The sequence below is a fragment of the Prinia subflava genome, chromosome 2 (assembly GCF_021018805.1).
Source record: "Prinia subflava isolate CZ2003 ecotype Zambia chromosome 2, Cam_Psub_1.2, whole genome shotgun sequence".
Lineage (NCBI taxonomy): Eukaryota > Metazoa > Chordata > Aves > Passeriformes > Cisticolidae > Prinia > Prinia subflava.
Window position 1 is genome coordinate 89,935,299 of NC_086248.1, and position 23,983 is coordinate 89,959,281.

Here is a 23,983-nt window from a genome sequence, read left to right on the forward strand (position 1 = left end):
CTCTAATTATTAAAATGTCCAATGCTGAACAGGTTTAGTAGCCAGTCCAGACACATTCCTCCTTAACAAGCCTTCATCACAGCATCTGCTGGGTTAATTACTGCAAGGTCACAAACTCTTCTAGATCAAAAGTAAACTGACTGTAGAGTTAAACTTAACTGACCTCCTAATTCCAAGTGACAAAATTAACTGGACCAAGGTTTTTTCTGTTTATTTGTGTTTGTTATGATCTAAATAAAGGTAAGTAGGAAAAGCTTAGACAATTGCTAGCAGTCATATTTTTCTTTCCCAGACAGATGGCACAAATGAAGAGGACCACTAGAAAAGACTTAGCATCTCTAAAGTTACAATCAACATACCAGCTATGATATGCTGGTGTTTTAATATGGAATGCCAAACACTGTTTTTAGGCAAAAAAAATGGAAGAATGAGAGCAACACTTAGAAGTGTTCTGCTGGATAGTGCATCACATGTGGTTCGTGTTTCAGAAGTTCATGTATTAAATCAGTCTTGAGGCAAAAAAAAGTAGTTATGCAAAGGAAAGGAACACAAATAGTACAGCATTAGTTGAAAACCTTATGATTGGTTAGAAATGTATGGCAAGGCCTTATATACTATTTAAAATTTGAAAATGAAGTGAAAGTTCAACATTATCCTGCAAAAGCTAAAATCCTGCAACAGTAGGAATTACTGAGTGGATAGCATCAATTAATCAAATATATAGACTTCTCTAATTTTCACTCCCTGTGTTATTTATTCATATACAATCGTAGTTTTCACTTTTCCCATCTTTTCCATGAATACTTAAATCATTTTTAGAACAGCAGGCATTTCTCTCCATTTCACAGTTGTGATCAGGGCTAAACATTGCTTACACTTAGCCTTAATGGTGCATTTCTGTTGAGCATTAAAGCTCAAGTCCCCAGTTATGCAATATTCCTTCCACTTAGAGTCTCCTACTGTTAGTCTCTGCATTGCCTCATTAAGTGCTTCTTTTCAACAGCATCAAAATAAAACAATTTTCTTTTTTTCAGTTCATGTTTGAAATGTTATCAGCACACTGTTGAAGAAATTTATGTAGGCAGTGGGGGTCTTACATTTTGTGTATTGAATACTTCTGGTATGTTGGATGTATAAGGCATCTTGCTGCAACAAGAGCAAGGTGTTTTGATTCAAGGTGTGGGGGGACCAGCCCAAGACACACAGCAGTCTTGCAGACCAGTAGATAAGACAGTTACCATTTAATGAGACAGAAAAAGGTGGAATTGCTTCTCTTAATGCAAGTTTGCTATTCATTGACAATTAACAATGACTATCTCTGAAACAGTCAGAGATGTAAATAGAAAGGAAGCCTCAAATCTTGACAACCTACACCAGAACACCAGCAAGGCTCTGAGACAGACTGCAAATTAAGCCTCAGCCTTTCTAGGGGTTTCATCATCACATTAGAAAAGCTCAGCAGCAGCTTCAAGAGAGAGTTGCAGCCTAGCTAGCAGAGTGAACTGCTCAATTTTTCATCTGCAGCCAGAACTACAGGAGGAAGACAGAGATGAAAGCTTATCACATCTATACCTCACACTAAGCTTAAGAAATACAGGTCTCTCTTTGCATTGTTTGGGGCACTGCTGTTATCCACAGCCTGAAAATAGCTCAGCCTCCATCAAAATGGCATTTTATAAACTAATGCTTTGCTGAAGAATTGTATTTTTTGCTACAGCTCTTCGCAGAGGGTACAATACAGAACACAGAAACAGTACAACCTCTCAGCATTGTTGAACTCAACAACAGAACGATAAACAGTAAAACAGAAATTAAGAACAGGTTGGCTTACAGAGTACTATTGCTAAAAACAGAATTTTAATAGCATATGGTTTTGAGTAATTTTTTGGTACATGTATTACGCATTAAGGAAGAATATTGGCAAAGGTTTCAAGTAAGATGGTTTTATTTTTTAAAAACCATTTATTACAGGACTGAATATTCTGGTGACTTTCAGACCTAAAATAATCCCTATACACATGTAGGTGATTGTGTATTGTATTATAAACTAGTACAGGTTGCCCCTATTATTTTCAAAGGAAGTAACTGTTACTTTTCCTCAGGGATATCACAATCTTTATTTTAAGCAACTCACAGTTAATGTTTTATCACCCTGTCATTACCTTGTCTTTTTTTAACATACCACTATTAATTTATTAGCATTATGTTGACTTTAGGCTGCAAATTCAGAAAAGCAGACACTGTAGCAGATTCAGTGGTTGTAAAGACCTTTGTATTTTGTGAATCTGTCAAAAGGCCATTCAAATCATTAAGCACTAAAATAAAAACCAGACAAACAATAATTTAGTCTGTTCATTTTTTTCAAATGTTGTAAATATACAGAAACAGTGTAACAAGTTGCATTGAAGTGGTACATCCAAAAGTAGCACAAGCTAATAAGGTCCTGCAAAAGTTGCAAAGCTTGTCCATTCCAGATAGGATTGTGTGCAAAGCTTGTCCATTCCAGGCAGGATTGTGAAAGATAACTGTGAATTCATTACATTCATCCTATGTAGAAGGGCTCTTGTTACTTGCTAAATTTTTCCTGTTTGGACAGGAAACCATCTAGCTAACAGTATGTCCGATTTTATTTAAATCACTTTTCATCAAAGTAATCTTTCAGAAGCAAAGGTGATCTTCCAAAAGCTTTAGATTTATAAGTTCATGGTCCTTGTACTTGTCAAGACTTCATCATGGAACAAGGTTTCAGCAAACATATCGGAGTTCTGCAAAGCCTGGAAAAGACGCTTGTAGTCTTCTGGATACAAGTTACACATTGCAGCTTTTTTGGGAATTTCTAGTGCTTTCAGTAATCTGTCACTATTGTCCAAGCTCCATGAACTGAAACAAACAAACAAAATCATAATGGAGCATTTCTTTCTGTGAAAATTAAAATGCAAGAAACATTATCTGAAAGTCTCACTCTTTCACAGCTTCTAGAAGAAGCTAACCTCTTCTTGCACCACACGTTACTTTCAATCCATACTGCAAACAGCAAGAAATCTCTGCTATTAGAACAGATAAATAGCAAATAAAGCCCCCAGCACACACAGACAATTCCAAACCACACAAACTCCTCGATACAGGATAGGTGCTCTCTCTCCCTCATCCACCCTAAATGCATAAGTCAGTAACAGGCATTACAGCCTTAAAAGAGTGTTTCAGTGATGGAGAAATTAAAGCCAAGGATGACTCAGTATAGCACCAACTAGTGACTTACACCTCCCAGGTATTTTCTTCTTCTTCTCTACATAAACAGATGTATCCACCCTCCCCACATCTACATCTTTGCTATGAAAGCTATACTTTTATAAATATGCACATACATTAACTATTTCCCAGACAGGAAAAGAGTGCCTTTTCCTGTAAAAAATAAATACACAGAAGATGCATATTAGAAGCCTTCAGCTTCCTGGCTGAAAGATCAAGTGTAAATGAGGTATACCACTGAGCTTCAGAAAGAAATCCATTAAGGCTCTTTTCACTTGCCTTTGCTAAGAGAGTTACTGGAATTTAGTATTTCTTTCCCCCTTTCTGGAAATTAACTTTCACAACAATAAGCAAGTGAGAAGTGTATTCATCATTTTCATCAGCAAGAAGTCAATGCTTTCCAGATTGTGAACACTTTTCATTTCTGGGAAACAGAAATCTACTGATCATAAAGAAACATGAATAGCTTGCATCATTGGTGAAGTCTAAAGCCTGTTTTTTTTTAATTAGATAACAGCCATTTGAGGACATCCCCATTCTACTTTCTATAACCTTTCAGTTGTTTTCATTAGCGTGACTTTGATGTCTGTTATAAGCTGAATCTGTTCCAGCTTTTAATTTCTGTAACTGCAAAACTCTTGGTGGCTTTATTATTGTATCTGCAAAATAAATGAAAACTACTTGCAGATCCATGATCTAAGCTCCACTGGAGGTACAGGAATTCCTGCACATATACATTCTAAATACTTGCCAACCTTCCTGACAGGAACAGTCCCCAGAATACTTTATAGTATGTTTCACAAATGAAATCTTCTATTCTACATGTTCATGATTAATTAAAAATCAGTTAATTGGTTTTTAAAAGGCTGTACTTCATCTGCAAATAAATACTGCTTTGGGAACATATTTTAATATTTTCATGTATTTCTCTGAAGTATAAAAACTGTAATTCTTTATTACTTACTTTAATCTATCCGTAAGTTTAGACTTAGGTTTAGCAAAAGACTGTTTCACCATGAAAATAAAGGTAGATGCATTTGATGGCTTCAAGCCTCCTGTAAACAGATGTTGCTGAGGAGTCAGTCGTACCAAACATAAATGGTCATTTGGCACCTTCTGCAAGAAAAACAGAGTAAGTTGCAGAAAAAAATCCTTTTTAAAGACAGTACCTATCTTAAGCTAAGAGTTTCATCTTTGCCAACAGTACCATTTCTTATTAGAAGTTTTAACAAGATGATTTCATCGAAACATGAGGCTTCAGATCCCTGTGCCTCAAACAGAAAAGGAAATAGAAAACAAAAGAAACATACTATCACTTGGGGTTTATTTCTGTATTTAACACTAGACTTTCTCAGTTGAAATAATAAATAAAGGCTTGATGTGAGTTTTCAAGATCTTATATGTTCTATTGTATTGCTATATTATGCAAGGTATCAGACCTGCCTTCTATATATAAAGACGGAATTATGTGAGTGTAACACTAAGGCATCATTGCAACATGAGGATTTTATTTAACTGGCAGGAAGTGGAGTCTTCATCCCAGAAATAACTGTACTTCTGTATTGGCAGCAATGGATATATTAGATCTGTCATCTGTACTTCTAAAATTGTCCCAGTACATCTTGCATAGCCCATCAGATGGGCTCTACACGGCTTTTCAGCAACGCAACTGAGGCTATAAGGCACACACTTACATATTACAGAAATATTGCAAACTACACTCAATACAGCACTGTAGCAGTCTTCTGCTGAGCGTGAAACTTAAAAATATTAAGTAAACATGCTTTTGATTATCAGAAATAAATAGGAATATTAGTTTTTTATACAAAGGAATATGATTACTTCTCCGAAGGAGAGAAGTAAATAACTTTACACATGGTGTTTTTGCACTTCTAAGATTTAAGTTTGCAGACTCATGCTTTTCCACAATTAACTGGCATATGAAATCTATAATTGACATGTGAATTTAATCAAAATGATGAATCTCTATGCTGCCTTAATTTTTAATTAGAACAGTTCTTAAAAAATATATCTGTAAATGCTGCTATAAAGTTACTTTAATCTTTAATTAAAAGTAGTTTAGCTGCATCTTCAGAAAAAGTGTATACAACAGACTTACCACAGCTTTTGGTATCGCCAGTCCCCCATTTTTCAAATTGGTTGCAAAGGAAGACCAGGGTTCCTACACGAGGAAGCAAATGTATTATGGAATTAAAGTGTTCCATTAGAATAGAATAGACTACTTCAGTTGGAAGGTACCTACAGTGATCATCTGGTCCAACTGCCTGAGTAATTCAAGGTTGGCCAAGCTAAAGCCAGGACTCGTGGTCCTCTTTATAACACGTTATAAAGGGCATTGTCCAAATGTTCTCTTAAATGCTGACTAGACCTCTCTAGGAAGCCTGTTACAGTGTTTGACCATCCTCTCTGTAAAGAAGTGCTTGCTAACGTGCAGTCCAAACCTCTCCTAGCACAGCTTTGAACCATTTCCATATATCCTATCAGTGGATACCAGGGAGAAGAGTTCAGGACCTCCCTCTCTCTTTCTCCTCCTCAGGAAGCTGTGGAGAGCAGTGAGGTCACCCCTCAGCCTCCTTTGCTCCAAACAAGACAAGCTCAGGGCCCTTAGCTGTTCCTCATGGGACATTCCCTTCTGGTCCTTTCACTGGTTCTGTTGCTGTCTCTGGATGCACCCAAGGACCTTCACATCCTTCCTAAACTGCAGGGCCCAGAACTGCCCAAGTGCTCGAGGTGAGGCTACACCTCACTGAATTCAGCAGGACAATCGCCTTTCCTGACCAGCTGGTGATGCTGTTTGAGGCACCCCAGGGTGCAGTTTGCCCTCCTGGCTGCCAGGGCACTCCCTGCTGACTCAGACTGAGCTGCTGCCAACAAGCAGCCCCAGGGGAGCAGGGGCCAGCCAGGCGTAGCCCAAACCAGTACAGCCCTCTGAGCTCTGCTCTCAGCCAGTTCTTCACCCAGCACACCCTGAACCTGCTCACCCCACAGCTGGACAGCTTTTCCTGAAAGATGCTGGGAGGGGCAGTATCAAAAGCCTCCCTAAAATCCAGAAAAATGGCATCCACCAGCTTCCCTTCATCCACTGAGCAGGTGGCCTTATCATAGGAGGGTGACAAATGAGCTAAAGCAGACTTTCCTTTGTGAACCCATGCTAACTGCGCCTGATGAGTGCATTGTTCTGCAAATGCCTTCCAACAGTACCCAGCACAGCCTGGTACTCCATAATGGTTACAGGTACTGAGGTTAGGCTAACAAGTCTGCAGTCCACTGGGTCTTCCCTCACATTCTCCTTTGTAGGAGGATGTGGAATAACATTGGCCTGCTCCAGTCAGCCGAGACTCCCCAGACTCCCAAGAGCTTTGGTACCTGATTGAGAGAGGTCCTGCCAGAACTTCACTGGCTCCTCAGTGCTCTGGGATGAATTCCATCAGGTCCCAAGGATCTGTGAACATTCAGCTGATACAGCTGGTCCCTGACAATTCCAGTGTCCACAAATTGAAAGTCACTATTCCCACACTATTCCTCTGGCTCAGGGGGCCAGGCAGCCCAAGATTTATCTGTATTATTAAAGACTGAGGCAAAAGAAACATCAAATGCCTCCACTTCGACTTTATCCCTGTTAGCCAGATGACCACCTTCAAAAAGTACTACTCTTCCACTTCTTGATATTTACCTTAATGTATACCTTGTAGTATAAGGTATTTGGAAGGCAATAGACAATGAAACCTAATTTTTGATTAGCAAAACATTTAAATTACAAAGGTAGGTTCCTAGAAGAACAGAACACAAAGATAAATCTGAAAAGCATAAACTAACTGAAAGTTTATGGCCATGTGCTCATGGGGAACTGGGGAGACAACATATAAAATTGTTTAAAACTAAACCATAGTATGTTTCACAAGGTAAGAAGGTACTGACTAGTAGGAGAAGCAGGTATGCTTGGAACATTAAAGCACGAAGACAGAAAAAAATCCACTGAACATAGTTTAGGAAGTCAAAAGCATACACGATGGTAAAATTCAGAGGATATAACAAAGAGCAGACTATGACAGATTGGAAAAGCAGACTTCTTGTTTCACACAACTATTAGCAAAATGAAAAAGGTTTATCTGGTGTGTAAACACACCTTTTTTCTACCAGAATCTGAGAATAAATGTTTTTGAGTACAAAGGCTTGCAGTGAAAACACTGACATCATAGTGAATAACAATGTTGCTTCTTTGAAAGAGTTTTACACAAAACATGACTGTTTTAGCTTTTCACTAAAGTTTTCAACAGTTCTCCAACTGATTTAAACATCAAATTAGCTTCCCATTAGTTTGCAATGGTAAACCACTACAAACCCTTTTCTAAATGTATGTCCACAGTATTAGGCCACATCAGCTGGTACAAAACTCTTACCTTATGCAGTAGTTCAATTTCATACCCTAGCTGTGCAAGTACACTAAGTGCTTGATAAACCTTCGACCTCCCTGGCTTTGCTGTTAATACCTAAAAGATGGCAAAGAACAAAGCATTTTGTTGCAAAAACCAAGACTGTGTCTTTACCTAAGCAAAATCCACATATATATATATATAAAACAGTAAGAAATTCAGTTAAGTCTAAAATTCCAAGGTAAAGTTACATTATGCCTCAAACACATGCTTTGTGCTACGTTACTATATCTTGTCAGAAGACAAGTCTAGAAGACATTGTAGTATTTTAACTTCACAGCAGTTATTTGGATAACTGAACTATGCATGAATCTCCAGCATATATTTTCGGGTCCCTTTTAAGGCACAGAAGTTTCACACAGAAGAGAAATAAGGATTGGATTTCATATAAAAACAGTAACTTTGGTAAAATTATCAGCTTGCACGGATAAGATAATATTGCAAAGAAGACACACAAAGCAGAGTTAACTAAAACATCAGGTGACCTCACCAAACATTAAGCAACTTGCACAGTCATCATCCTGATCAATGTTACAAATCAAACAACTCTTAGGGCAAGAAAAAAAGAAAAGCTTGTGATTATTCTCAAAAATGGCAAGAAAAGAAGTAAATTGTATCAGGGAGATTTAACTTCATGTAATAGATTTACACAGACTTATCATATGATAAAAAGCCAAAACAACCATCAAAAAGGAGTCAACAATGCCTACTTAAAGAAGGTTCCAATAGCTTTTACTACACAACTCTTACATAACAGAGTTCACATTATAACCAGAAAATTTAAAAAAAAACCCAAACAAACATGAAGCAGGGACTGCCTTAAATTAATATGCTGCCCTGTATTTAGTAAAAAACCTGACCATTAAAACATATCATACAAGTGGGTATTTCAGTGGTGTCCAACCTGTCATTTCTCAGAACAATATACTTAAGACGTTTGATTTTTTTCAGAGGGGTGTTAGACAAAACACTGTTTATGTAAGCAGACCTGGAAGTCCTTGTCAACTTTAAGTAATTAAAGGTTTATGACTCTGTACCAACTTCCTAGTTTCATGGAGGGGGTGGAGGGAAGAGGAGAAAAAAAAAAAGGCATCTTTGAAGTGTAAGTACAGTTCTAGAGCTTTAGGACGGCATAAACTAGGAATATGTAATCCAGAAAAGGCTCTGCACCATAGTGTACAGAGCATTAATAAAAAGGAGTGTAAATCATTATATTTTGCCTCTGTTCTTTTCAGTACTGCATACAAAACAACTCAAGAGGATAAGAGCATCTCACTGTATTGGCATTTAGTGACTCAGAATCCTCTTCAACTGTTTTTGTGTTTTGAATTCAGTCTTCGTTAACTATTACCTGCAACTAGTAAACAAACCTGTAGCAAAAGCATGGCACAGAATTTAATCTCCTCACAATTTACAATGGAAAGCAGCTAGTCTGCTGCTGCATATACTTCTCAAAGACCAGTCTTCACATTTGTAAGATCTGTGGTTATATGACAACAGAATGTTTCTTAATAGTGCTATCACTGCATAAAGCAAACAAGTAGGAAACTGACAATACTTAAAAATTCTGATAGAAAAAAAAAATCACTAGGAAAAACATTAAGTATATACAAATATAAATGATGTTTTCTGAAGCACTGCACCTTCATTACCTGTGAAATGCCTTGCACGTACCGTATACTCTTTTTCACTAATAAAGAGGTTGAGCTCTACTCTTCCGTATCTGTATATGCAACTGCATTCATACATGTCGAAAAGAAGTCTCCAAAGTCTGTTTCTTTCCAACTGTTGTGATACGATGCCAAAAACTTTCAAAGGAACATCTGTTTCACACAATAGCATTTAAAAGCATCTTTAAAATTCTGCAGTATGTATTAGACAATCTCATTAATTCTAATGTCTAAACTGCAAACAATTAAGAGAAGAAAGTCTGTCAGTTCATGTTGTTCAAGAATGAATACAGTTCAAGCCTTGGTCAAAGCTAAGCCCAGTTTGCATGAGACTAAAACTTTAAATGACAAGAAAATACCTAATTATCTGATATTGCCATGGGGGTGGGGGAGGCTTTGAAGCAATCGTGAATCTTAAGTAAAGCTGAAATGTAGAAAACAGTACGCATTTATCCATCATGTGTATTAAATAGAACATATACCTCGAGCAAATCCCAAAGGTTTTGCCAATTTGCCTATGCACCCTTCAAACACGGGTAGCATGTGGGATCATGACATATACCTGCCCTCCAAGGAACTGCTGCCACACCCAAGGTTTCAAAAAGTTTCTCAGAAGACACAGCGGGTGGTTTCAAAGTTCCCTTCGCCAAAGGATCCAGTCTGAAGAAGTCACCATGAATCACCTTCAACTGCCCATCCAGGCTATTCTCTAGGGACTGAATAAAAATAACTTCAGTTCAAGAAATCTGGATATGATAACGAGTTTTGCAAAACACCCAACCCAAATAAAAAATGCACTCAAGCATTACCTAAAATTTTTACCCATTGAAGAGTCAAACCTCAGAGCTGCTCCTTACAGCTGATAAAAAGAATAGCTTATTTCTTTCAGCTGATGAAAATAATCGCACCCTTCACTGTGCAGGGCATTTTGACATTTTTGTGCTGTTCAACTTGAACTTTAAACCACATCTTTAATCTAGTAAGATTTTCAGCAATGTTTTTTCAATAAAACTAACAAACTGCTAAACTTAGCAAACTGCTTCTTTTAACAACTTAAAACTAGAATTCTTCACATCTGTGGAGATATGTGTGACTCACATGACTTAAAATGTGTAAAGACACATTTTAAGCCAGGTGAGAGTCACTGGTTCCAAACTAGCACTGTAATGCAAGCCTTCTAGAGCAACTTCTGCAGCTCTGTGTCTAGCCCCCTTTGAATCCATGCAAAGGCCAGGTGAGCAGGAGAGGACAACACGTGTGTCAATTGTAGGAAAACAGATTAAATAAAATTGTGACATAATCAGAATAACTTAGGAGTATTTTTACAGATTTCTTACAGCTTCATACAGAAGCTTAAACATAAACATCTACAATGACTTCAACTAGTTTCAAATTTATGCACAAAATCTTACGTATGCATAGAAAGCCTATGTATGAACTTGAATTCCTACGTACACAAAATGCCAAATTAATTAAAAAACATTCTGCATTGTACAATACCAAACTGTTATTAGGCATTATGTCAGATGTTGCAAGTAACAATCACTGCTTAATTCCAACAATTGATCCTACAATTACACAACAATTGAAGCTAATTTCTCATTTTCCCTTTAATTATGTTTTAGAAACATGCAACTGTATCCAAAGTATACCTGTAAGTCCGTAAAAAAATCTAAGTTACTTTCCAGAGCTACCACTCTAAAACCTGCATCAAGCAGAGATCGAGTCAAAATTCCAGGACCTGAAGTAGGAAAATAAAGAAAAAATTAAAAACCCAAAGAATTCAGAAGTGCCTCTTTGTTTCTAAGTGATTTCCTTTAGTGATTTTCCCAACATAACATTTTCAACAGGAGGTAGCTTGTGTTTGTTAAACACACTTCAAAACAGGAGTCAGAGAAATGATTTACAGGCAGCCTGCCTGAGATTTCTCGCTGTATTACATCAAGCACAGCGTTACAATTAGACACTGAGCAGCACTGGAGACAACGTTTCAAATATTTTGTGTTACTTTTTCTTCTGCCAGCTGTAATATACTGTGAAACCTGACCCATATTATCCTTAAAATACATTCTTCAGAGATGTAAACAAACAAACAAAAAACCCCACCAAAAAAAGCCAACCCCAGCCGTTAGGTAACTGCAGAGGTTTTGCCATGGCCCATAATCCTGGGTGTGCTTTTACTGATAAAGTTCACCCACAAAATCAAAGTATTACCTGACCGAAAATGGCATCTCTATTCACTCTACAGCAAAGTTTTAACACGAGTGACTCAGGGCTCCAAACTGCACCCTCACTCATTCTCCAAGCTCTGCATAAATGGAGCACCCCGGGGCCCACACCCAGATGTGCCGGGAAGGTGCCGGGACGCGGGTCTGGGACAGCCCCAGCCAGGATTGCGGCCGGGGCAGCGCCGGAACAAACTCAGCTGCCACCCCCGCCCGAAATCCCGGGACAGGCCGGGCCCAGCCCGTTCCCGCAGCAGCACCAGCAGCCCTTGGCGGGGCAGGGGTGCCGGCGGAGCGGGTGGCGAGGGCGGCAGCTCGCCCTGACCCGCCCAAGGTCACTGGGGCGCGCCGGAGCCCGGGGGCAGCTCACCGGGCGCGAACTCGAGCAGCAGGGGCTGCGGGCCGGGGCCGGCTCCGCGCTGCAGGCAGCGCCGCACGGTGCGCGCCAGCTGCGGGCAGGCGATGAAGCGGCGGACCGTGAGGCTGCTCCGCTGCTCCTTACGCACCAGCCGCTTCTCCTCCGCCGTCTGCGGCACCCGCAGGGCCGGGTACTGCCGCCCCGCCGTCACCCGGCACGGCGACAGCCCGCAGAGCAGAGGCCGCAGCCCCGCGGCCAGCAGGCGGCCGCAGCCCGCGGCGCCCAGCGGCGCCCGGCCCGCCAGCATCGCCGCGCCGCGCTTCCAGCTCCGGGAACGTGATCGCCGCGGCAACCGGGGCGTCACTTCCTCCTCTGCCCGGCCCCTCAGCGCGCTTCCGCTCCGCCGTCGGAGGGCTCTCCTCCCGCCGCCCGCCCTCTCTATGGTGCCCGCCCCGCACCGCCGGCAGCCTGCGGCAGCACCGGCCCCCGCGCCTCCACGCCATGCCGGCTGGCGGGTCCCGGCCGCCCGAGCCGCCGCGGAGCTGAGGTGAGCTGACAGCGCCTTATCCGCAGGGGGAGGAGGAGGAGGGGAAGGTGAGATGCTTCTCCCGGTGCCGCGCTCCGGCGCCGCCGCCTTCTGCTCGTGTCGGCCGCCACCGGGCGCTCCAGGGGCGGGTTAGGGCCGCCGGGCGGGCGGCGGGCAGGAGCCGGTGCCGGGCGGGCTGGGCGCGCTGCCCCTCTCGGCCGGGCGGGCCGGTGCCGGGGCCGCTGCCCCGGCGCGGTGCCCGGAGCGGAGCACAGAGCGCGCTCCGGCGAGAGGCGGCGCGGGAGGGGGCTCGGGCCGGCGGGCTGAGCTCTGCCCGGCGCCCGCGGAGCGGTGTGTGCGCCGTGTGTCGGCGAGGTCCCAGGAGCTACGTATTTAGTTTGAGGTTTGCCTGGGTGTTTGGCGGGTGTCTTTGATCTGCGCGTCTGCAGCTAAACAGTCACTCCGGGACTCGGGTGTTTGTATCGCCCTGCCGCCCTCAGCAGGTGCAGGATTCCGCTCCGGCAGCTCTCCGGCATCGCTCCTTGCCGGCTTCTCTCTGCTCGATACCTTGTTGCAATTAGGGTTTAGGCGAAACGTGTCATTTTCGACAGCAGTGACGTTGCCCTTTCGGCACCGTCCCCAGTGCCTGAACGAGAAATAACTTTAAGACCATTTTCAAGTTCTGCCAAACTGGAGTTCATCCTTCAGGGATGCTGTGCGAAAACCTGTCAGTGGCAGGTGAGTGGCCGCAGTGTGATGGGGGAAGGGAGAATCCCCCAGACGTGTTTCCCTGCTCCCTGTCTCCTTTGTGCAGAAGGCAAGAGAGATCTGGCAATCACAGGGTGCCACTGGGCTTCAAATTAATGGTTCAGAAGTAGACTTTCTGTGCAATTTCTGAAAATTGCTAGAATTCTTGTATCTTGCTTCTCTGCTTGTGAAGCGAGAAATTAACACTTCCCTTCTTACTAAATAAAGTCGTTTTGTTTGGTATATCGCTTGAAAACAGAATTTGGGATAGAAAATTGTGGCTTTGTTGTTCTGTTTTTCGGGGGCCTACGTGTGGCATGAAGAGCGGCTGGGCTGAATTTCGAAAAATGCCGTAGCAAATGTGCAGTCTTTCATATCTGCAATTTATTTTTAAATGCTCAGCTTTTTTACACTGAGTGCTGTAATAGTTTTCTCTGTGCCTTAAGGGAAATGGACAGATTGTTCAGCTGGATGATGGGATAGACCTCAATCCATTTTTAAACTGGACTTTATGTTTTAATAGCTTTTTGCCTCTCCTACTAATTAGTCTGATAATTCAGTAATTTGTAGGACTTTTAGAAGATCAAGCAGAACTTGGTTTTCTTACAGCAAGTGTTTTGTAATGTCCTAATTCAGCATTCTATATCAAAGTTTATTGACAGCTATGGCCACAGAAAGGTTAGGTGTCGTTTTAAGCTTAATTAATGAATTTTGGAATATTTTGTTGTCAGTTGGAGGACTCAGGAGTGCTAGGGTCATCTTTGAATGGGCTGTTCAGAGCAACAGAGATTATTTGGAGGAGTGTTTGCAAATAAAAGCCAAATAAGAAAATGCCCTGACAAGTCTTCATACACTAGAAATTATAAACTTTTCTTCATGATTTTATTTATTTTAGCTTAGTGCTTGCCTGGATTGCACCACAGCTATGTATGGGCTAAACTCATAGTTTGGTTTTTTTCCCCCCTGCTAGAACTGCCAGATATGTGCTGAATCTTTCATGCATAAAAGACTACCTCTTTAGGACCTGGTCATTATCTTTGACAAACTGTTGAAACCATAGGAAAATGGTAAGTTTTGTACATTTTTTTATTTAGATATTACAATGTAGAAAGTTGTTTAATACATTGAAGTGTATCACAGGGACATTTGAACAGTTATTTTACATTTATGGCTGATTGTGGCGTGTGTTTTGTAGTTTAATCCAGCTATCACCACATGCAAATATTTGAATTTAGTCTTACCTCATACAGCCTTATGTCTTTGTAATTTATGTGCATTGTTGAGTGCTCTGAAATTGTTTCCTCCTAATTATTGTTTCCTGAAATAAATCAGAGGGAGTCAAAGGGGTTACCTGTTTGATTGGATTCCAGTCTTTGCTTGAAGCAAAAGAGCTCATTAGTTGTATGGGTCAAAAAGACAGTAAAGAAGTTTGATTTTTTTTTTCAATGGTTCTAAATACCTTTAGTATTATTTTGCTGTGTATGAACCACTTAGCCATAGTAAATATTGGCAGTCATTTCTAAGTGAGGGTGAAAATTGCAGAAGTACCTGAATCTTGATCTCAGATTTTCAAACTCTTATGCCCGTACTTCATTTTAAGGACAAATTTGGCAGAATTTCAATCTTGCACAAAAAGAACCCAATGAGTATGTGAATGGAAATTTGCATGATGGTATTTTTTTTCCTTCTCCTCCTAGTGGATACTTATCATTAGAGTCTCCTCTAAAGACTCAGAATGCAGATTAAGTTTGAAAGGTTTACATATTACCAAATACCACCTCTAATGTGAATTTTAGGGAAAGCTTTCAACAGAAATGAAAGAAGGTCTTACAATAAAGCTGAAAGAATCACTTAAGCCTATTTACTTCAGTAATGTGAAAGTAAAATAACCTGCCACATGCTTGAGTTGGCAGAAATGTCTCTGCTTTGCTGAGATTCAGGATGCTACAGAATTATTGTTTTAATTTATTTTATTAAGCATACTTGAATAATTTTGTTGTAATGCTTTGGTTGGTGACCAAGGAAAATAGTAGAAGGAGTGGTAAGAGATTTCTTCAAAAGTGCTCTAAGGACTGCACATTCAGAAAAAGAATCTCTAGGAAGAATTATTTCTTTTTAATCTATCAGAGTAGCCTCATTCTTTTGTCATATTTTCTAGCCATCGCTGTCCCCTACTCCAAGCCCATACATGCACAAAGGAAATCTCCCAAGAACTGAAATAGCATTTAATCCTGTGCCACAGTCTGGTTTGAGATCCAGTGGGTTTGCAGCCTGTGGGTTGTGTTGGACATGTTCCTTTCAAGTGAGAGTCTGCCTTTAATAAGGAGGTCAGCAATTTTGTATTTAGAACCGTTATGGCCTATAAACCTTAATTTACTGCTTTCCTACATGTCCTCTGTTCACAATTTAAAATGGCTTGACATTTGGATGAGGGACAGTGGCTACGGGGGTGGGGGGAGTTTTGCTGTTTGGCCAAGCTATTAGTAGCAAGGGAAATTAGAATCCAAGGTTCCTTGGACACTTGCCTGCTCCATGTGACAATGTAGGTTCCAGCCTAGCACTGCAAACCTGATTAATAGGGAGTTACTGTCCATTAAAAGTCTGTTAGATCAATTGTGCAGATCATGGGAGAATGACTGCCTAGGTTCCAGTTAAGTGAAACTATCAAGTCAGTTCTCCTTTGAGATAGTTTCTGAGCACTGGGTGTGTGGCCATGTATGCTAGAATGAGCTTATTTGAATAAAAAAGTTAAACCACTACTCTACTATTTTTCTTATGAAATACCATGCTGTTTAATAAAAGCTTTTTCATACCAGGTGCAGATTGACTTTGCAGCCTTACAAACATTGCAGCAAAGTTCACAGCTGACAAAAGAGCCATTCAGAATAAAAATAAACATCTTTTAAATGATCTGATGCCTTGAATTCTGTCCCTGTTGATGCTAACAACAGTGTCCATGTTTTATTTCCCTTCTAATGAACACTAAGCATTATTTTTGACATTTTCCGTGGAGAGGTGAAGGGTTTTGTAGTGTGAAGATGATTGCGTAAGCTGTGTGTTATAAGGCATTTTGGCAGGGTTACAAACTTCCACACTCTGTGCTTTATCTGTCTGCACAGAGAATCTCAGTCCCTAGGGCTATCAATCTGGCATCTTTCATCAGCAGTAAATTTACTGCAAATATTTTTTGTGTGCATGCAAAAAAAAAAAGTGTGATTAAACCTTTGCGGGCAGGAGCAAAAACATTCAGATAGATGCTTCTTCTGTTTATTTCTCCTCATTGAATTCTGGTGAGTATGTTCCGCTGCCTTAAATTCACTTAGCATGTGTTTGTGTGTCTATCTCATCGGGTCCTTATCCAGAAGGCTTTTGAAATGTTTCCTTGCTTGAGAGCCTGTCACATCAAAGATTTTTTTACTTGTTTTTCATATTAATCTACTTAAAATATATCTGTGATGTCTTCAAAACTGTCTGGCTAACTGATAAGGAAAGTGTAGAGGTGAAATGCTGTTAGTGCCAGAGACTCCTGTAGACAAATTTTGCTGTGTTGTGTGCTTGCTCTTTAGGAACAGAATTGTTTAGGAGTGTGAAGTTTTTTCCACTGTTGTTCGAATACGCTGCTCCACCTGCCCCAAGTGAATTGCTAATGTGAGGCCTTAGAATGTGAGCTTTAGCACTGCTTTTCTCTGTCCATGCCAATGATTTTCTTGGATTTTTTTGTTTGGAACATTAATATTACACTGCAGGGCAAATTCAGATTAATTCAAAATAACTTTTTAAAAAGAAAGAACCAAAAACTAATCGTGGTGTTCATTTTATCGTGGTAAAATGAGCATGTTAGGAAGATTTTGAGGTTCACTTGATGAATGTTTCTGAAATAATATGGAAATTCATAATGTACATTTTGGAGGTTCTTTCTTAATGTTTATAACTTGGAATTTTTTGTGCTTTTAGCCTCTAAGTGAGGGCATGATGATCTTATCATTTCAGACCAACATTTCATCTGGACCTGCATCACAGTTCAGTTGTTGTTCATTCTGTTTTTAGAGTTGACCCAGTTTGGCAAAATAAACAAATTGGGGTGCATCTTGTCCTGAAATTACAAGTTTGTCAGTTGTTCTGTAATATTTTGGCATTTTCAGTGACTCATGTCTTTATTTTATAAAGTGATATACACGATGCAGAGCTTACACATTTGATCCTAGGAAGATTTGATCTTAGCAAGAGTTAGCGTATAAAATCACTCTTTATCAAATGTTGTTTTGGGAGCTACTTAGTTTCTTACCTGGTTTTGTCTTTTTCTTCTGGAAGACTGTTGAAATTTACTATGTTAATACTGAAATATAACATCATTAACACAAGGAGAAATCATAGTAATTCAGGTTCTCTGTGGGCTGTTAAACTTCTTCTGTCATGGTGTCATTGAAACAATCTCACTTGGGGTTTTAATTGAAATTAGTTTTTACCACCTTACAGTACTGAGTTTTTGTTAATGTTTGTGATAGTGGGGATTTTGTAGTGGAAAGATCTTTTCTAAATGGAAACTACCTAAAGTGACCTTCATAATAGTTTTTGGAAAAGCTGATCTGAAACAAATTAGATCTCTGTTTACAGGCTCAGGTATTGCAAGCATTCAAATTCCATAAGGCGAAATTGGTAACTGTGTGCTTCAGAAAGCCTCTCTAACATCTATTAATCAAAAGTATGTGTAAATTGTTAGAGACAGCTCATATAGCCAATATCTGTTTACACAATCAGAGCTGAAATGAATTTACCGTAATAACTTCCTGTTGGAAGGGGGAGAGTTGAAATAGCACTCAAGACTAAGTTCACCACTGGGTTTAAGTGGTTGCAGCTTCATTAACTTCAGTCAAGTTACACCAGTGATTAATTTTTGGGGGTTGTGGTTTGCTTAACATAGGTCTCTTACAGTTCATACATGATTAAGTACTTGCTCGTGCATTTAAGAGCCAAAAAAAAAAAAAAGAAGAAAAAAGACCAGATTAAATGTATTGTATTTCCTTACTTGTCCTCGAATGGTTCCCTTTACCAAAATATTTATTTCATAATCTCTTATTGTATCAATCTTTGCTACATCCCTGTGAAATATATCAGTACTTTGTGGTTAAGAAATGCAATACAAATGATGTAACAGTGTGCCTGACTTCGTGGAGGAGGTTCAGAGCAAAGAAGGGATTTGAGCTCATTCATTTGTATCTGACACTGAATAATGTAGAAATTAAACCATCCTTCGTTTTGGAAATATAAGGCAAATAGATGCAAGATTTTAGTAGAGCTGGTGGATATTCTGATTTTCTAGTGATGGCAATTATTGAAGCTCTAATTAGCTCTGTTCTTAACGGACCTTCTGGCTGGACCTGCAGGCTTGATAACAGAGGGTCCACAAGTATGCAATACTTATGGACAAGAATAGTTTCATAACTTTTATGGATAGATTTCCGTTCTACTTGTGGTTACTTCTGGCCTTAATATGATTTAGGACCTTACTGAATATTTTATAATACTAATTTTCTGTGTGTTGATGAGGGCTATAAAACTTGCTTGTCCCCATCAATATAAAAAAATAATGGAATTCAGTCTCACTACGAAGTTTAATTCTCAGAAAGTCTTGAACACTCTTCTTTTTTCAGTTGGGCAACTTTTAGATAATTGCCCTATTCTTCTTGCATTTCCATTTCAAGGGATCTGTTCTGTCATTTCTGCTTTTTCATATATGCTGAAAATTGTTACATGAGATTATGAGAGATTTTATATTGTGTCTTTCTTAGCAACCTCTCATGAGAGGAAGGATTCAACAGCTTTCTCGGGTCCAGGAAAGTAAGATTTGGATAAGACTGAGTTGAGCTGTTTCATTCTCATAAATGTACCTATCCTAGAAAAGATGCATAAATTTGTCTAGTAGGAAGCTTTTTGGTTTTATTATGCTTTGTAATCAAACTTGTGCACATGTTCTAAAGTGTAACAAAAACCTGGGAGCTCTTCAGTTAGAAGGAAAATTAAAAAATCAAAAAAGGCAAATTACTACTTTTCAGAAGACTTAAAAGGAGGTTCATGCATCCCAAGGCAAGACCAGTTACTCATAGGTTATTCCTGGCCAACATTTGTCTAGACTGTTTATAAAAGAGCTGCAATGATGAGAGTTCTCCATTCTCCTAAAGAAGTCTGGTCTACTGCCTTTCCTACCATATCTCTACCCAAGATATGTTCTGGTGTTTTGTTGCAGACAACAAAAAAAAAAATGAACACATCGAATGGTGAGGTTGCTTTTTGTTCTTGTAACATTCAGTTACATTTGCTCCAGTGAAGTTTGAAACCCAAAACTTTTCAGACACTTGGGGGACTCATCATTGTATATTTTGAGTGCTGACAAAGTGGTTGTTTGTGTGAAATTTTTGACAGAACTGTCATATGTTCTACTAGAAGTTAGTATTTGTTCCCAGACAAACCTCTTGTATTTGGCTACATGACTGAAACATTTTTAAAGTAATGTTAAATGTGGAATAATAGATTATGCCTGGCAGTATGTTTATCATTGTTTATTAAAACTGTGAATAAGCAGTATTACTAGGAAGCTTAGAAGTTGAAAATAGCATGTGGAACTTCCTCTTTAAACCTCACTATTCCTGCTGTTTATAGATGTGAAGATCATTGTGCCTTTAAATGCCAATGCTACTTGAGAAATGTCACTTCAGTGTCGGAAAGCACAAAACCACTGAAGTGTTCATGCTCAGACATTTTTGTAAATTCAATGAAATTAGATGAACAACTCCTGTATCTGAATACTTCTTGAAGGACAGCAGACTTAACACATTTATAAAAATAGACCTCTTAATCTGTGTATCTGACATAGAAGCAGAAAGCACGTAGAAAGGTATTTTTCCCCCAGTACATTTTTTTCAAAGCCAAACAGGGCAAACTGAACAGTCAGGAGGATATTGATGAGATTCTCTCATGGTGAGACTGTCCAGTAAGTGGGTTGTACATCAGTCTCTCTTTTGAAGTGATAAACTACCAGTGAGTCCATGTTCTAAGACAGCACAACAGCATGGGAGTGTTTTTTTCTGCAGAGGTGTCAGGTTGGATAGTGGAAGCATACATATGAGTACCTTTATTCCCCTTCCTTTAGAAACAGCAGCCTTCCAGGATTGCGTTTCACATAAAACACAATGCAGAGCAGAATTCTGTTAGCTGGGATTGGTCTGGCTTTGTGAGATGATTACAGCTACATGAATTGCCCATCACCTTTGTCTGCTCACTCTTTCTATAGCCAAGTCTGTGATGGGCAAGTACATCTTGAGCAACTAGTGCTTTTCTTGGTTATGGCAAGGCAAGGGCACTCTGGTGATAATATTCCAGGCTTCTTTAGGTATATCTTAGCTTCCACATTAGATGAAGAAGCAAACTGTTGTAGAGAAGTTACATTTGCACTTCTCCAAATAACATATGTGCTCTTTGTTTATTAGCATAATAGACATTGTCCTTTTTCTTGCTAATGAACTTGCAATGCTGTCTTGTATGTAGTTTTTACATAGTGTCATGTAGATACTATGTCATATAGAGTTTTCCCCATCATTGAATCTTCATTTTGATATGAAATATAAATGTTCATAAAATGAAATCAACCTTTTTCCTTCTATGTGGATGTTAATGGGCAGTAAGAATTTCCAGTATATGTTTTGATTGTGTATGGCCATGATAATTTTCACATTGGTTTTTATTAATTTGTAGATTATTTATCAATATGTAAAGAGATATATCACAAGAGAATATTTAAATGATAGTATCTTCACACCAGCGATCAGAAAAATCAACAGATTTATTCTTAAAAAATATGTGGATTAGGTTTAGTTAATCTTTACATTTTAGTGTTTCTACCGTTTTCCTCTTTTTGTTCTAATGGTGGAAACACCAACTCTCTAAACATAATGATTTTTAAAAATACTTGTTTCATTTTCATAGAATCAGTTTTAGTTTCTTTAGGACTTGTAAAGCTGCTCGAATATAAGTAAAAAGGCAGGGAAAGATACTAAAACCCCTGCAACAATAAAGAAAAGTAAATTCCTCTAATACTAGTTAGTGCCTATTTTTTACCTGTCCTTAAACATGTAAAAAAAAATCTGAATTTCTGCTTTAAAATGATGGGGATTCCACAGCATCCCTAGATAGCCTGTTTGGTTGTTTACATAGAAACCTTTTTTAGACTGAAGTGCTATTGCCAGATGTAGTGCTGCCCCCTCCTTTTTAAAACTCTTACCTTGCTGGGATCCAGGTTCTCTTGTGTCCGTCTTGTTCTGTGTATATTGTGCACAAAAAACCCCCACGACTGTAAGTGATTAGCACCTGGTAGAACATAATGAATTCTCTTGTGCATGTAACACTTGCTGTATTATATCTCAGGAGAAAAAGAAAGCTTGGACTCATGGTCAGTTTTCTGTTTGAAAATGACTGGTTAATCCCTGTTTCAGATACATGTGCTTTATTGATTCCAAAGGTTTGGGGATATTCTGTTTGTGTTAGTGATTTGTATCTTGCTGCTTTTGGAGCACTTATTGCTACAATTAATTTTGAATTAAATCCTCAAAAATGCTTGCAACTGCTTCTAACTGCAGGCTGTATGCCGCTATTGTGGTTTATCATCAAAATATTGGATGGATGCAACACTGGGAACCAATCTGAAATGCCCATTCATTTTGAATGGAGCAATGGTGGTGATATAGTGGGGAAGCTGACTTTGAAAGAGTTAAAAGACTTAAATATCTTTAATTAACACAGAAAAATTCAATGGCATGAGAATGAGAGAGGGAAATAATGTCTCTGGCAGAGGAGCTATATGAAGGCAATCAAATGGCATAAAACCCAGTTGATATAAACTTTTAAAATGTTAGAAAAGACAATGTTATGATCTGGATTGTTCTGTAACATTCACCCGAGATCAGTAAATGAAATACTGCAGTGTACGTTCAGTAAACATTCACAGAGCCCACCAGCTGTCCAGGATAGAGAAGATGAGCTAGCATGAAAGTTTAAGGGGCCTGGTGGTGTTTGTGGTTTTGTTTTGTTTTTAATGCCCTCTTCAAATTTTATCCATGCCAGGTCAGGAATGATCCCACTTCTTACTACCTTTTTTTTTCCCCCCCCAAAAAAAAATTCACAGCTATATTTTAAGGTTATATTTCCATAGTAAGGATAGATGGAAAAAAATGAGCAACTGAAAATGTTGTCCAAATTATATTAAGTTGTATGAAGTGCATTAAAGAGAGCACTGATGAGCATGGCCCTTTCAAAGGTGAAGTTGACCTAAAATACAAGGGCCATTTGTCTAATGTACCTGCTGTTTGTCCTAAAGCAAACAAAGGTACAAGTAAAATTTTTAATACAGACTTTGTCTTTTAGCCATTTGGCAAGTATTTTCCATTTTATTTTTCATTTGTGCTATAATCACTATGATTACGTGTGCCAGTTGTATGAATCTGTGGGGCAACTGAAGCACTTTTATTCATGGATACCTTTTAACAAAGGACAGCATAGTTTTACTCAGTGTTAGCTTTTATTTCAATTTTGGGCAACCAGAAGGGAGGAAAGATGTGCCTAAGAAGAAACAAATATTTTTTATTAACATGTTGTTTGTGTTTACAATTCATTTCAGTGGCAAAACCGTAAATACAAGAACTGCATGTTAATGGTCTTTTAAATATTGTTTAAATCACAAGGGATTTTAATTTAATTTTTGTTTATAAATAGGTATTTCTACTTGTGTTTTTAGACAGAGCTAAAGTTCATTCTCCCAGGATTTAGATTCACTTTGATACCTGCCTAGTGCCTTGGTGAACTCAAAAGGAATTGCAAATCGCAGCATTGAAAATCAAGAAGGTAAAAAGTTTCATCTGGGTGGGAGGGGAAATCCTTTTAAAAGATCAAGGGCAAGACTGTTCTAAATTCTTTGAACTAGCTCTTTTTGGATTTTCATTCTCTAAGGAGTCCTAAGGGTTGTAGAAAGGAATAGATTTTTTAGGACTACTTTTATTTGGAGAAATACTGAGTTTCAAGCAATAAACCAAGAAATGTTGTGCTTTCCAGCTTCTCAGCTACAGAGGGACTATCGTTTTAGCCAAATGTTCAAAGGAAGTGAGTTAACATTTTCCATCAGAATGTTAGCTTCCTCTACAGCAAATATCACTTGTCAAAAGCATCTCCTCTCATTTTTCACAATCAAATAGGAAACACCTTTTTCAAATGCATTTGTATTTCTCTTTTCCTTTGCTGGCTGTTGAAAGGATAAACTGTTTTCTATGGATAGAAAGAGAGTGGTGGTAGGACATCCTGATTTTTAATTATTGCTGTTAAAACTAATTCCTCTTTGGGTTTGGGCAATTTACTTCAATATTTTTTGATACAACATTGATCTATGAGCTGGGGAAAGCAGCAGCAGTAATTATTTCCTGTGGCAGAAAGACTAAAAAGTGAGCCTTTCAAATATATTGTGTTTGGGATTATTTTTTTAGTGCTTTAAAACAGGTATCAATAAATTAATATAACTTTAGTGTGGATGTCTAATAATATCTAGTTCTGATTCTTTCTGGTCTGATTTAAGTTCTGTCCTCCTCTTAACCTTTCATTTTGTGTTTAACTCTCTTTGAGAGAAAATGGCTTGATTAAGGAGCATCCCTCTGGTGAACAGATGCCTTTTCCAGAGAAGTGCTCAATATCTCCTCTAGAGTTCCCTTTGTCTTTCT

General features: G+C 39.1%; 2 protein-coding genes across 6 annotated transcripts in view; one reads left to right on the forward strand and one right to left on the reverse strand.

Moving 5' to 3' along the window:
* Positions 1–1,837: 1,837 nt before the first annotated feature.
* TFB2M (transcription factor B2, mitochondrial) lies at positions 1,838–12,332 on the reverse strand. The gene is made up of 8 exons (XM_063390972.1): positions 11,969–12,332; positions 11,026–11,114; positions 9,936–10,089; positions 9,378–9,526; positions 7,671–7,760; positions 5,369–5,431; positions 4,214–4,365; positions 1,838–2,880 (listed from the first exon to the last, which is right to left on the reverse strand). The coding sequence occupies exons 1-8, from the start codon at positions 12,261–12,263 to the stop codon at positions 2,694–2,696; spliced, it is 1,179 nt and encodes a 392-aa protein (XP_063247042.1). The 5' UTR covers positions 12,264–12,332; the 3' UTR covers positions 1,838–2,693.
* A 31-nt stretch (positions 12,333–12,363) lies between these two features.
* Positions 12,364–23,983, forward strand: part of CNST (consortin, connexin sorting protein) — a 48,867-nt gene continuing 37,247 nt past the window's right edge. The window contains exons 1-3 of one of the 5 annotated variants that reach the window (XM_063390969.1): positions 12,364–12,503; positions 14,200–14,296; positions 23,014–23,120. The gene's annotated coding sequence lies outside the window, so the exon portion shown is untranslated. Of the gene's footprint in view, positions 12,504–12,529; positions 12,551–14,199; positions 14,297–23,013; positions 23,121–23,983 lie in introns of those variants that run through there. The other 4 variants (XM_063390970.1, XM_063390967.1, XM_063390968.1 and 1 more) reach the window with 4 other exon arrangements.